This window comes from Microcebus murinus, chromosome 14 (assembly GCF_040939455.1).
Source record: "Microcebus murinus isolate Inina chromosome 14, M.murinus_Inina_mat1.0, whole genome shotgun sequence".
NCBI lineage: Eukaryota > Metazoa > Chordata > Mammalia > Primates > Cheirogaleidae > Microcebus > Microcebus murinus.
In genome coordinates, this window is record NC_134117.1 from 34,508,725 (window position 1) to 34,522,950 (window position 14,226).

Genomic DNA, 14,226 nt, shown 5'->3' on the forward strand with positions numbered 1-14,226 from the left:
ATCTGTCAAGTAATCCAAACTACACTTCTAATTTTATCTAACTTCACCACTACTATCTCCTCACTTTATAAGTCTTAGAATGAATCATTATAGAACCTGGAGATCTCTGAATTCTATTATTGTTGCCTTATCTATTTAGTTAATGTCAACATTTACAATAAAGGGATTTTGCTTTTCAAGTGTCATTTTAAAAAAGAATTTGTGGCCGGGCGCAGTGGCTCACGCCTGTAATCCTAGCTCTCTGGGAGGCCGAGACGGGCGGATTGCTCAAGGTCAGGAGTTCAAAACCAGCCTGAGCAAGAGCGAGACCCCGTCTCTACTATAAATAGAAAGAAATTAATTGGCCAACTGATATATATATAAAAAATTAGCCGGGCATGGTGGCGCATGCCTGTGGTCCCAGCTACTCAGGAGGCTGAGGCAGAAGGATCGCTCGAGCCTAGGAGTTTGAGGTTGCTGTGAGCTAGGCTGACACCACAGCACTCACTCTAGCCTGGGCAACAAAGTGAGACTCTGTCTCAAAAAAAAAAAAAAGAATTTGTTATAAGACCTAGACCACTTTTTTTTACTCTTTATTTCAAAATAATTTTAAGTTTACAAGAGCTGCAAATTTAGCTATATCATGTCAACTCGGCTTCCTCTAATGTTAACACATTATTATACATTACCATGATACATTTATCAAAAATCAAGAAATTAACATTGACATAATATTATTAATTATACTACAAACTTCACCACCATTCATCAGTTTTTCCGCTGCTGTGCTTTTTCTGTTCTGGGATCCCCTTCAAGATATAACATTGCATTTAGTCATCATTTCTCCTTAGTCTTCTCCAACCTATTATAGTTCCTCAGTCTTTGTCTTTAATGACTTTGACACTTTATACTGGTCAGGTATTATGTAGAACATCCTCAATTTGGGTTTATCTCATGTTGTCTCATGAACAGAGGTTGTGGATTTGGGGGAAGAAGTACATGGTATTAATATGACTAATTACTAGTGATGTTATACTTGAACATTTTGTTAAGGTGGTATCTACGAGGTTTCTCCACTATAAAATTCTTATTTTTTCTTTTCTATACTCTTTGTTAGAAGCAAGTCACTATTGACTTATTTAAGTAATTTATTTTTAGATTCCAGAAAAGGTCAAAACAGAGTATGTTATTAAAAACTAATTTATGCATTTTATTAGGCACTAAAATATATCAACAGAATGTACTTAAGCCATCTTTAAAAACAAAACTGTACCTTGAGTTGCTGAATAGTTCGCTGTTTCATATCTATTTCCTGAGAAGACTGGTTTTTCTTTCTCTCCAGTTCATTAATTTTAATCCTCAACAATTTCTCCTCATCACGCATTACAGATATCTACAAAGTAATGTTTATAAAACAAATTAAATTTTTTAAAAATATGAATTGTTTTTGTTTAAAATTCATGGCTACTTGTTCAGAGATTCATGTCCTTTAAACCCCATTAGAAAAATTATAGTTTCTAATATACTACATGATACAGCTTCAAATTACCAGAAAGTATCTTAATACTTTAATGGAGAATGCATATAAAGAGCTCATTTTCTTCATACATTGTTTTAAGAATCTCAAACTCTATAAGTCCTCTCAATAAAGAATCACCCTTAACACCTACATGTATTAGTAAAATAATTATCATGGAAAAAATTAAGAGATACTGTGAAGTAACTTTTCTCATCATTTTAAGTATGAAGTTGATAAATATTCTATTCAATCCTAAACTTGATATAGAAGGAAAACAATCTTTATCATATTAAATTAGCCACACGATTTTTCAAATAACCTACCTCTTTCTGTACTTGTTCAATCTGCTTTTTGGCATCACTCAGTTTTTCTTTCAGCTCAGCATAATCTTCTTCCTTCCTATGAAGATCCACTTTTAGATTGTGGGTAAGAGCAGAGCTTGCAGAAAGCTCCTCTTTCAATCTAAAAAACACAAATCACTTTTCTATAGATAGTGATGCACCATTAACCAGTTAGAATCATACATGTGAACTAGTAACAATTTTTACAAAATTACATCTTTTCACAAATTTGGAACATCCAAATTATAAAGAGTCCTTCAGAGAGGGTTTCATGTGATTTTTTATAAGCCAATCTCTTCATATAACTTATGGTTCCAAAGGTTTATATAAACAAAATTCAAGTTCTTCACTAATCACACATGCTATACTTTACCATGCTAAATTGTGACCCTCTAATTGTTTAAAAGCTACATAGTAAAATGAATGCTTTGCATATTTCTAAACATTTAAATAACATTTAGCTTACTTTTCTTTTTCTTGTCTGATGGTTTCTTTTTCTTCTTCCTTTAATTGAAGAGAATACTTCACATCTTGCAAATTATTTGTTAATTGCGTGATTTCTTCTTTCAACTTGATTTCCTTTTCACTTAAATCTTTGATGTTTTTGATAGAATCCTGAAGATTTGCTTGAAATTCCTTCAGATTTCGTTCTAGCTTTAAGATGACAGATTCCTTTTCCAAAATGTCTTGTTCTAACTTGGCTGAATGCCTACACTCATCTTTTTGAGTCTCTAAGATTGTTTCAAGTTCCTTTATTTTTGCCTTAGAGCAAGTAACAACTTCTGTAAGTTCTGAAAGTGCTCTCTTTCCTTCAACTACATGTTGTGCTTGAACACCAAGATTAAAGGTTTTTTCTTGCAGTTCTTCTTTCAGCTGCTGTATAAGATTTTCTTTTTCTTTTAGTAGGTTACTCTGATTTTTATGCTCCCTCTCCTCTATTTTTAGTCTATTGTTTTCATCCTTATAGCCTTCTACTTCTGCCTGTAATTTTTCAATTTGTTGTTGCAGTTCCTGGATCTGATGACTTTTTTTGGAGGAGGCCTTCACAATCTCCTTACATTCTTCCCAAATAGCTTCAATACTAGAGTGGAAAGCACTTTCCCTGCTGAGTTCTTGAATAGGACATTCTTTAACTTGCTTACTCACCAAGTAATCATTACCTAAAAGATGCAACTGTGTATTTAGCAAATTATCTTCCTGTAAACCATTTGATAGATCTCTGAAATTGAGTAAATCTATGTTTGAGATCTGAGAAATCGAATCAAGTGTACGTAGTTCATCTATTTTTGTTTGCATTAATTTTATTTGTGAAACATTATTTGTAATACTTCTTGTAGCAATTTCTATCTCTTTTGACAATTTCATGATCTTTTCCTCCTGTTCTTGATTTATACCTTTCTGCACACGTAATTCAGCAATTGCACTGTCATAATTTGACTGAATTTGTTGGACCTCTATACTTAAAGTTAAAGTCTTTTTTTCAGAAAGAGAAAGTTCCTGCTGCAACCCAGCAATCTGTTTATTTAATTCTGCTTTTTCTTCCCTTTCATTTTTAAGTTCATTCTCAACAATGAGTAAAAGTGTTTTCAGCCCTTCATTATTTTCTTGTAAAACTCTAATGTCTTCCCTGTTTTCTGAAATGCTCTGTTGCATTTCTTCTTTTCTCTTTTGGTCTTCAGTGATAGTTGAACTAACATGCATTGATCCTTTAAAAATAAGAAAAATTATGATTAATCTGCTAAACCTTAATAAAACCAAAAAATTACCACATAAGCCAATATTCAAAGATACAAAACATATAAAAGCAAGAGAAAAGAAAAAGAAAAAAAAAGAAAGAAAAAAAGGAAAAATATGAGAAAAAAAGAAAAAAACAGATTGCAAAAATGTGGTATAAGCTCATTTATGTAAAAAGCATAGTTCCTTAAGTTAATGCAGACAGAGAGTTAGCAAAAGAAGTATGCCAAAATGATGGTAGCTATCGCTGAGTAGGATTATCAGTTATTTCTTCTTTCTTTTTATAATTTTCAGTATTATTTAACCTTTAAACCACAAACCTTTATTATCATTATAACATGGGACAGAGGGGAAGAGATAACAGTGAGATACCCTAAGCAAATATCCTATCTCCTAAAGAACAGTTTTAAAGTAATTATATTATGGATTCTACTATATTAATGATTGGTAAACTGAGTACTTTATATTTTCATAGCTAACATTAGGGAAAAAATGGTTGAAATTCTGAGAAGTCATATAATATAGCCCTAACCTTCACTAGCTGTATAATCATTAACAAACTGCTTAATATTAATACTATGTTTCTTCAAATGTTGAAATGGAAATAGTAATAATATTACCTTCTATCTCAGAATTGTTTTAAAGATCAAAACAATAAATGAGCTTAGAACACTGTGCTTTGGGTACAGTTAGCTATTAATAGGACCTGAAAATCTGCACAAAAAGGTCCAGCTAATTAACATGTATAAAGTTTACATTTTTTAAGGTTCAATATCAATATTCCTAGACTAAGGATATCTCTACCTGCCTTACTCTATAGAATAGTATTAAAAGGCTAAAATGAGTTAATATATAATGTATGTTAAACTATTCTATAAATGTTATACACATATAAGAACTTTAACAATTATAATTGATATAAATTATGTCCAGAGTGTAAGCATTATTAGCTTAAATTTAATTTTTTTTAATTTTATTTTTTTTTAAATTTAATTTTTAATGTTTGCTTTGACAAATAAACTCACCCCACACAAGTATCCAATATAAATTATATTCTATGATTAAATCTTGAAACATAATTCTCAATCTTCTAGATACACAATTTTATACCCACATAACTTTTTATGTTTTCATACAATTTCCGATGAAGGCCAGATGATTATCTCAGATACTAGAACAATAGTTCAAAACAGCAAGAATCTGACTCTTCTTTTTTTTTTTAATTTCTTCCTGTTCTGTTACACTTCATAGTTTGATATTTGTACATGGACTTTACAACATTGCTCCGATACAATTTATGTGTGAATTTTCAACATGACATTGCTCTGATACAATCAATTCCATATGTCCTTTTGCCCTGCATTTGCTCCCTCACTGACCATTTATCTTTTGAATTCACCTATGTTTTTATTTGCTATCCTCACTAAATATGTAAGAATCAAATTCTTCATGCTTGAAGGTCCCAAATAGAATATGAAGTACAAGTGGTACTAATCCTTAAGAGCAGCAGACAGTAATAAGAGAGGTTTAGCTCAAAAATCTTCATTAAGAAACCTATTACTTTCAGTTGATATCTGCCCAGTGAATCTAAAAAGATTGTATTATACAGTTTTCTTTTTAATGAGCTCCCATATTATCCATCCATCTCAGTTATTTATATTTTATCAAAAAATGTTTGTCTCTTTCATCTACTAGATTTTAAACTATTTGATGGCAGACTCCTTGTGTCTGATTCATCTTAAACAATAAACCTAAATGAAATATTTTTGAAACTTAGCTATGTTCTCCTTTTCTATCTCTAAGACACAACACTGCACCAGAAAGCAAATAATTAATCTTTGTAAATATAATTTTTGCATAGTAACTTATTCCGGTTCTATATATGTGCAAATTCACAGATCTGACATATTCCAGTTATATTAACTTGGTTACTTTATTATAACGTTACATTTAAATTTTTAAGGTCCTCTCTTTAAACATTTATTTACAACAGTGATTTTCTAGTTCAATTGGGCAGAATTACCCAGGGAACTTATTAAAATGCAGATTCCTGGGAATAAATACCAAAGATACTGACTTGGTAAGTCTATAGTGTATTTTACATGTAAAACTTTGAGAATTAGCACTCTAGGCATTATTTTTGAAAATTTCTACAAGAAGACAGTCACCTCAATAATACATTTGGGATATTAATGGATCAGTTTGCTTCATTACAAAGCCCTTAAGTGGCAGCACTGCTACATGTAATTGTTTCATAAAAGCCAAATGTCAAACCTCATGTAGTTACGAGAGTCAAACCCATAAGTTTTAGCCTGCCCATGGAATGATAGTAGCCCGTGGGATACACATGTAATGAATCTGTTCAATAAAAAAGGCAGCATTTTTGAGATCATAAAAAGCTCCTTAAAATGAAATCTGCTACGTTACATACAAATGACTTTCTATCTTCCTATATGCTAATCACAGCTGAAGCTATAAGTAAAATAAAGGAAAATCATAATCATTTATGAAAGGTCTTTCAGATACTATTATACAATGTAGAGAGAAGAAAAACCTTGATTGTTTGTTCTCAAGATTTTTAATTCTATGACCCGTTTTGATGAATTAAAATCCCCTAGCCATCTCCTGATACTGATTTGCCCCCAGTGAGAATATATTGCCTCCACCCAAGAATCACACTGTACAATATGGGAATCGCAGCTCCCTACCCCATCCAGAATTTATCTAGTTTTACTTTCAGTAGTGTGTATATGTAAAAAACAAGATTTTTAAGTTTGCATTTTTCAAATATAATCCATGTTCTTTTTCACTCAATTGTCTAAATGTTCTTAGGCAGCTGTAGTTAAATAATCTCATTATGGGATTCCAAAATCTCTTTTCTTTAATACAGACTAATTTTAAAAGCTCATTGGCCGAGGTTTTATTATCCATAATTTACATTGTCTCTCTAGGCTCAAAGAAGGGGAAAAATACAGCATTATCCCTGCCATACTTTGTTAAAAGCTGCTGAGTTTATTTTTGAAGCGTTTCTTATGTTTGCAGTTTACATTTTCCTAATTTATTTCCTCAAGATTCTAAGTTTATTCAAGGATTCCAGCTATTCCAGAATCTTAAAGATTTGCCCTTCTTTATTTTTACAAACTTGCTCTTATAGATTTTTAAAAAAATAACCTTCAATATATGTATTATTTTTCATCAGACTGTCTCCTACTAACATAAATACTACTAGAGTACATTTGTAAATAACATTTAGCTCAAAGTCTTACTGTCAAATATCCTTTTCTCTAAATGAATAAAGAATGCTAAGGAAGAAAAGAAAACAATGTGCAGAGCTTTTGACAGAAATAGGTACTAGATTTATGAAATGAAAGTGATGAGTTTTAACTATTATAAGCACAGAAGTAAAAGAATTATAAAAGAAGTAATAAAAGCACAATTTCTAATTACACATTTATTAAAAGACTGCTTTAAATACATCCATCCTCTACACAGTTTATAACTGTCTAAAATAAAAATTCATGATATTAGGATTTTCTAAAAATTTTTCCTTAGACAAGTAAATGTCCTCCTATTTGCAACTTTTGTATTTACTAGTTTAGGAATTCATTGTCTTAAAGGCCTCCTGCTGGCAGCCAAAGTAGTACCTTTCTTTGCTGGTGGTTCATCTTGTTGAAGTTCATTTTCATTTAATCTTTTTCTTTCTGAATAGGTGTTAGTTCTGCTGACCTTAGGCACTTCAACTGCTTCATTACAAGTCAATTTATTGTTTACTATTAAAGATGTACCAGCCTTATCCTAAAGAAAAAGAAATTAAAATTAATTCACACATAGAGAGCTAGAAAGCTACAATAAATGAGTAAGCTATATGAATTATCTTTCAATAGTGTATCAATTTTATTTTCAAATCTGTTGAAACATTTTCTAAGTTATTTCTTAAGTTTCACCCTAAAATAACTGATGGCTCTGGCAAATGAGTAACATTTGAGGATAATTGGAGAGCCCTAAGAACAGTCACTTTAAAGTCACACTCAAAATGAGCTTTGAAAAGAAAAATATGAAACTCAACAATTATTTTGTTTTGTAACTAAGGACTCTGAAAGTAGAGCTGTTTTACTTTACACTTTAACAATTCCCAAAAAATAGTTTTGACCTTAGCTTTTACTCTGTATGTATTCAAAGATATACAATCTACTTATGAGCTTTAAAACTGAACTTCTAGATCAGTCATTTACACTTTTATTTTTTAAGGCAAAGACTGTCTCCCTTAAAAAGGCTAGCGGAGAAAGGGTACAATATGGACTTAAACAGAAAGAAGAAAGGTAAAACTCAACAATTAAGATCAACTCTATAAAATAATCAAAGGTGTGGTAAAGGCAGGGACTTGTAGCAATCCATTTTGGGGGAAAAAAGTGTATGGCAAAACAGAAAGTACCATTTTATAGCATAAAATCAGCAAACATTTTATTTCCTGGAGATATAGATAACATCACTTTTTAAGTCATAAAATCATGAGTTATTTTTTTTAAAAGCAAAGTTTTTTTTAGATATTCCTGAATAAAGGATTTCATAAAGAACAACTTCCATGCTTTCTCACAATAAGTCCCTTAGTGTAATGGTTAAGTGACACAATCCTGGGACAGAAAAGATCACACCTCTGATAGAGCTCCACAAGAGGTCCAAGTTGCCCCCTCCCCCACCCTTAGCACCCATCAGAAAGACCTGGTCTGTACTCCAGAAGTCACACAGTTACTAAAAGGAGGATTTTATGCTTGGGTAGGAAAAAAAAGGATAAAAGAACAACTACTCAAAATAAAGTTTTGCATCATTGGAAAACTTTCAAGACAAGCTTTGGAAGAATGATCCTAGATCAACTGTTAATCAGCACAGTCAGGTAAATCTCAAATTATTTTGTGTTTATGTATTTAAGTGAAGAATTTAAATTTGGCACAATGTTTTAAGTTAGTTGATAAAACAAGGTCTAGAACCTATTTATAAAGTTTAAGGTAAGGAATGACTAAATTTAAAATATTGCTTTTTTTATATGGCTTTTTTACTATTTCTCACTTAAACATTGCCAACACACTATGGTAATAAACACACTATGCTAACACACTATGGAAATAAACAAAATCCCATGTGAAATTTCCAACTATTTTCTTTGAAGTTGTAATCCCCAGAAGTGATCTGTCTCTGCCTTTCCTTTTTGTTTTTATTTTCCTTCACCATACCAAAGACTAGACTTAAAATCCAGATCAAGAGGTTAGACCAAATAAAATTTCTCAGAGCCTGGAGGTCCAGCAATTAAGTTAATGGACAAAGTCAGGCCCAAGTCCCAAAAGTCTCACCTATTGCACAAAGCAATTTCCTTTTATTCTCCACCACCACTACCCAAAATCAAATCTTCATCAACTATCACCTCAACTCCTCCAAGAAATAGCTAACTGGTCTCTCTGCCTCAATTCCACCCATGTTTCCAGAAATATCTACTCAATCAAAAACCTCAACTTTGCTATTTCTCTATTTAAAATAATGATATCCCACTGCCTCCCCAAACTCTTTAATGCAATATTCAAAGGCTCTCCACCATCTTATCCTATTCTACCACTATAAGCCTCATTTCTCACCTCTCCTTGCTTCAGACTTTCTTCCTGAACAACATATTGCCTGCACTTTACACAACACTGACTGAAAGATTTCTCATCTCCATGACATTGTGCACTCTGATCCCCAAACACGAAGGCCAGTATGTCTTCTTGGCCTTCACTGACTACCAACTGCCCCCTCTCTCTAATTTCAACTGGCTAAATTTCACTAACCCTTTAAAGCTCAATCAGTCATTTTCATCTCCATAAAGCATTTCCTAAACACTTACCTATTCTCAGCATCCTTAACTCATTGACTACCACTGCACATTACATTACATTATAATTATGTTTATGTTATTTTTCTCTTACTGAGGGGTCATCAGTGGACTAGTTTTTAATTAATCTGTATAATTTCTATAACTTAGCACAATACCTGGCACACAGTTCAGTAAGTGTTTACTGAAATAAATCATTTTTTGTTTCCCATCCTTGCTCCTCCCACCTTATTAGAAGGGATATTTCTCCCAATTCAGGTACACAGGATGTGAGGGCGATCTGGCTGTGACATCTGTCACATCGTTGATCGCCACGATTGATTTGGCTGATCTGGCTGGCTAGGTGGGTGTCCCCTTCCTCCTCCCTTTTCCTCCCTCACCATTCCATGTGTATCCCTCCCAAAGCTGCACACTCGGTCGAAGAGAATAAACTTCCCCAATAGAAGGGGACTATTCTTTGGTCAAGAGTGTATGAGCAGCTGCATGCCCCTGCTAGAACCTCCAAACAAGCTTTCAAGGTCCAGTTCAGGTACAGAAAAGTCAGATTTATAATGTATCTAATACATACCAAAAGAAGGGCCTGCTACAGGAGATTAGACAGAGGGTGAGCTACTCTTCTTGAATGTTCCCTGGTTACCACTGTGGAGTCAAAAGCCCTACTAAAGTTCAGATAATTCAGGGAATGGTGGTGGGATTTGAGCCTAACTGTCAAGATGTAAACAGTCACTTTTTGTAAGATACCACTCTTGGCCTCCTCTGATCATAGAAAAGACATACAAAAGCACCTTTTAACAAAGCAAAGATGCTTGGCTATTAGTTTATTCAGCCTACTATGTTATTGCCATATATTTTACCATTTTTGTATCAAAAAATAATTTAAAGATGATTACAATAATAGAAAACCAAAAACCATTATTAAAAGAGATTAAAAGACAAGTTGATCATCCTAGCCTAAACTAACTGAACATGAAATTACCTAAATTTGTATGAAAGCCAAAAACCCTTAAAGGTTTTGCATGTCACAACACATAATGTAATTTTTTAACAAAAATATCCTTCCTATTAAACATATGAAAAATAGCAACAATGTATATAATAAAAACAAACTTCTAAGGAAAAAACCTAATTCTACTGAACTTCATATAGTTCCTTGGATCATTATAATCCAGTTGTCTAAGTATATCTAAATTCCTTTCTCCTCAGAGCTCCCCTTCCAACTAGCTGAAGCTTAAACTTTCAAGGGCTACATATTCTTTTTTCTCTTTATGTACAAAGCACTACTACCAACATAGTTCATGAGATACTATGTTCAAAGAAGTCAAATGCCCTCTTCTAAGTTCTAAAACATTCAGATTTGCACAATAGTAGTTTGAATTCAATGTCAAGATAAGTAATTCAACATTCTCAATAAATTAGTCTTAGTTGCATAAGCTATTTTAAACTACTTACTTTAAACCAAAACATAGGATTTTTAAATCTAATTTATAACGCAAAGACAAATTCTTACATTGTCTTTTAATGTGTTTTCTGTATGAAACTTTAGGTTCTGAAATTTGTTGATAGTGTCTTCTTTTTGATCAATTATATCTATCAATTCTTGAATTCTTTGATTCTGCATAATTATTTTCTTTGGAAAGAAGAAAAAATAACAATGTTTAGTGAACATATTTCATGATAACTAGAATGCAAACATTAACAGTTTTAAAATCCCTTCAATTGTAAAATTACATAAAAATAAACACACTGCATAGCATGATCTTATTCTTGCTTAAAACAATAACATGCTTATGTATACAAAGAAAAGAGAAACAGATATAGCACACAAGGTAAAAGGAATCTGGAGCCAAACCTCCTGGGTTTGAATCCTAGCTTCTCTACCTTCTAGCTATGCCACCCTGGGCAGGGCAAGTTAACCTATCTGTAAAAATAAAAATCATAGTAATATCAATATCATAAAACTGTTCTGAAATTTAAATGAGGTAATAATAATCACTTAAAAGAGTCCCTGGTAAGTAGTAAGTATTCTATAAATATAAATATAAATAAAGTAAAAGTCTAAAAGAGCTTCCAACCAATTTGTTGATTTAATTTTTTTTAATTTAGGAGAAAGATTATGGGACATTTTTATTTTCTATTTCACCTAGTTTAATATAATTAAACTGACACAACTAGTGTCTATTATTTTCATAACTAGAAAAAATTTTCAAAGACATAGGAATTATCAAAACAGTAGCTGTAATGTCTTCTTTTTTTAAAATAAATAATACTATTTAAATTTACATTATTTTCTACTATTTTTTCTTTTTTCTGATCGCCTCTTTTCCTACCATGTATATATAATGTCTTCTAAGTACATTATTTTGGTTTTGTTCTTTAAATATTAGATAGTAGATATCAAGAACTTGAATTATTTATATTTGATCACATCTTGACATATTCAGTTCTTTAAAAGGATATATGTAAAGTTAAAATAAGAAGACTCAAGCCAGAAAAGAACAGAAAAAATAATACAATGGAACCAAGTCATAATTCATGCCTTCATTTACTTAATTATAAAGTTCCTTATCAAAATAAAAAAGCTTAAAGTATTACCTTATTAGATGTCTCAAGCTCTTGTACCAATGAATCTGATTCTGAAAAAATAAAGAATATTAAAAATACCTAAGTATCTCAAAAAATATTAATATATCACTGAATAACTATGAAATATAAGCTACTGTAATAGATAATTTAACTATTGTTACATTCAAGAAAAAGGATTTTGACAGTATTAGAAGTACACAGCACTCAACTACTAATCCAACCATAAGAGGGTAATGTTTCAGAAAAAGTCACTTTTAAAACTCAGAATAAAAGTGAATGACAATATGCAAAAAATAAAGAACCTCTGGCATAATGTCAAAGAAGAAAAGAAGCCTTCCTGGTGTACTTCATAATGCAAAGTTACCACTCATCTGCTATTTTCTACCCATTCTGTTTCATAAAAAAAATTAAAAAAAAACCCAGAGTATTTAACGCTTAAAACCCAGATGTCACAATCATAGATATACATACACACATATATAAAATGCTCTCAGAACTCGAATGAAACATCAATCTAACAAACTACTTTAAGCCACTTTACAACAGTCACTCTATCCCAAGCTAGCAAGCCCAGAGCATAATCTCCTACACTAGTTCATAAAGAATACAGAATAAAATTTATAGCTTTACAATTTCCTATAAGATTTCTTAATTTTACTTATATAGCTAACACTTGGTTTGGATTTTTTTTTTTGAGAAGTCCATTTTCTAATAACAATGACCTAAAAGTAAATGATGAAAAAATATTTTTAAAAGTAAATTACTATAAAGTCATACAAATGGTATAATATTAAAATGTTATCTTGATTAAAGAATATTCTAGTTGCTATAGTAAATAAGCTGCATAAATCTCTTATACTTACCAACTGTACTTTTTTTTGAGACAAGAGTCTCACTGTGTTGCCCTGGCTAGAGTGCCGTGGCTTCAGCCTAGCTCACAGCAACCTCGAACTCCTTGGCTCAAGCGATCAATCTGTCTCAGCCTCTTGAGTAGCTGGGACTACAGGCATGTGCCACCATGCCCGGCTAATTTTTTTCTATGTATTTTTAGTTGTACTTTTTATGTTCTTATAATATTTAAATCGGGGTAAAATACATCCACTTACCGTTTTCTCTCTTTTTTAGCTCTTCTTTGGTTTTGAGTAATTCTTCTTCAGTTTTAGCTAATTCAGCCTTAACTTGATTAAACTTTAGTTCTAAACATGCAAGAGCTTCCTGGGGGTCAGCAAGAGATGCAATATATGAGTGAGCAATTTCAGCCTGTTTCTTAATATCAGCGACATTATCTTGAAGAGAATCAATAATATCTTCAAATCCTACATAATCATGTGCTTCCTAAAAATAGCAAAAACCACATGCCTAACATTAACAGTGTGTTACATCCTTACATGTGGTACCATCTAATTTAGACAGTTTTAAAAACAGCAAAATATTCGCAACTTGAAATTCTTTTTTTTTCGCAACTTGAAATTCTTTAACATAAATTATATAGAAGCATCCCCAATTATAAAAACATTGTATACCATCATTCATTGTCTGTTGTATGTACCATGAGGCATATTTCTCCATTAAAAAAAAAGTCATAATCTGTGATAAGTCATTATGGAATAATTATGATTACCTAGTTCAGTATAGTTTCAATTATATAATAACCCTGAAAAACTTTTAGAATACCTAAGGAAACCAATCTCCATTTTCACAATTCAGTCCAAGTCCCAAACCATGTCTGGGATACATAAGGGTGGTTTGACAGCAAGAGCATCACTGTCACAGGCCCCTAAATTGAGTGATTAAAAATAAAACAAAAACAACAATCCCCTAAACAAGTGATCAATTTCAGCTTTAGTAGAAGCAACAGAAAAGGATAATTTTTTCTTAAGAGTAGAAAATCATAGTTGTTCAACAAGGGCAATCCTTTTTATGTATAAACATTTTTGTTTTAATCAGAACAGTAAGTAAATGACCTCTTAGGTCTCCCATACATCTAAAAATAAAAATGTCTTAAGTTTAAGATAAAGCTAAGAGGGGTATCTCATAATCAGACAAAAAGGAATCTATCTGCCTACAATCAATACAATGACTCAAGCAATACCAAAATGAGATATAAATGCAACAGAGATATATGATATATATTTTTCAAAGCCCAATGGCTATATTTAACTATTTGTGCTTATATTCCTAATAAAACATGTCTGATTATAATAAAGCTA

The 14,226-nt window shown here is 31.7% G+C and overlaps 1 protein-coding gene across 5 annotated transcripts in view; it reads right to left on the reverse strand.

Moving 5' to 3' along the window:
* KIF20B (kinesin family member 20B) overlaps positions 1-14,226 on the reverse strand; it is a 75,719-nt gene that overhangs the window by 38,702 nt on the left and 22,791 nt on the right. For 3 of the 5 annotated variants that reach the window (XM_012765360.3, XM_012765343.3, XM_012765371.3), the window contains exons 16-22: positions 13,123-13,351; positions 12,026-12,066; positions 10,941-11,060; positions 7,218-7,368; positions 2,306-3,545; positions 1,822-1,960; positions 1,253-1,372 (exon numbers count right to left, since the gene is read on the reverse strand). In XM_012765360.3, the coding sequence (XP_012620814.1) occupies positions 1,253-1,372; positions 1,822-1,960; positions 2,306-3,545; positions 7,218-7,368; positions 10,941-11,060; positions 12,026-12,066; positions 13,123-13,351 (2,040 nt within the window). The remainder of the gene's footprint in view (positions 1-1,252; positions 1,373-1,821; positions 1,961-2,305; positions 3,546-7,217; positions 7,369-10,940; positions 11,061-12,025; positions 12,067-13,122; positions 13,352-14,226) is intronic. The other 2 variants (XM_012765381.3, XM_012765390.3) reach the window with 1 other exon arrangement.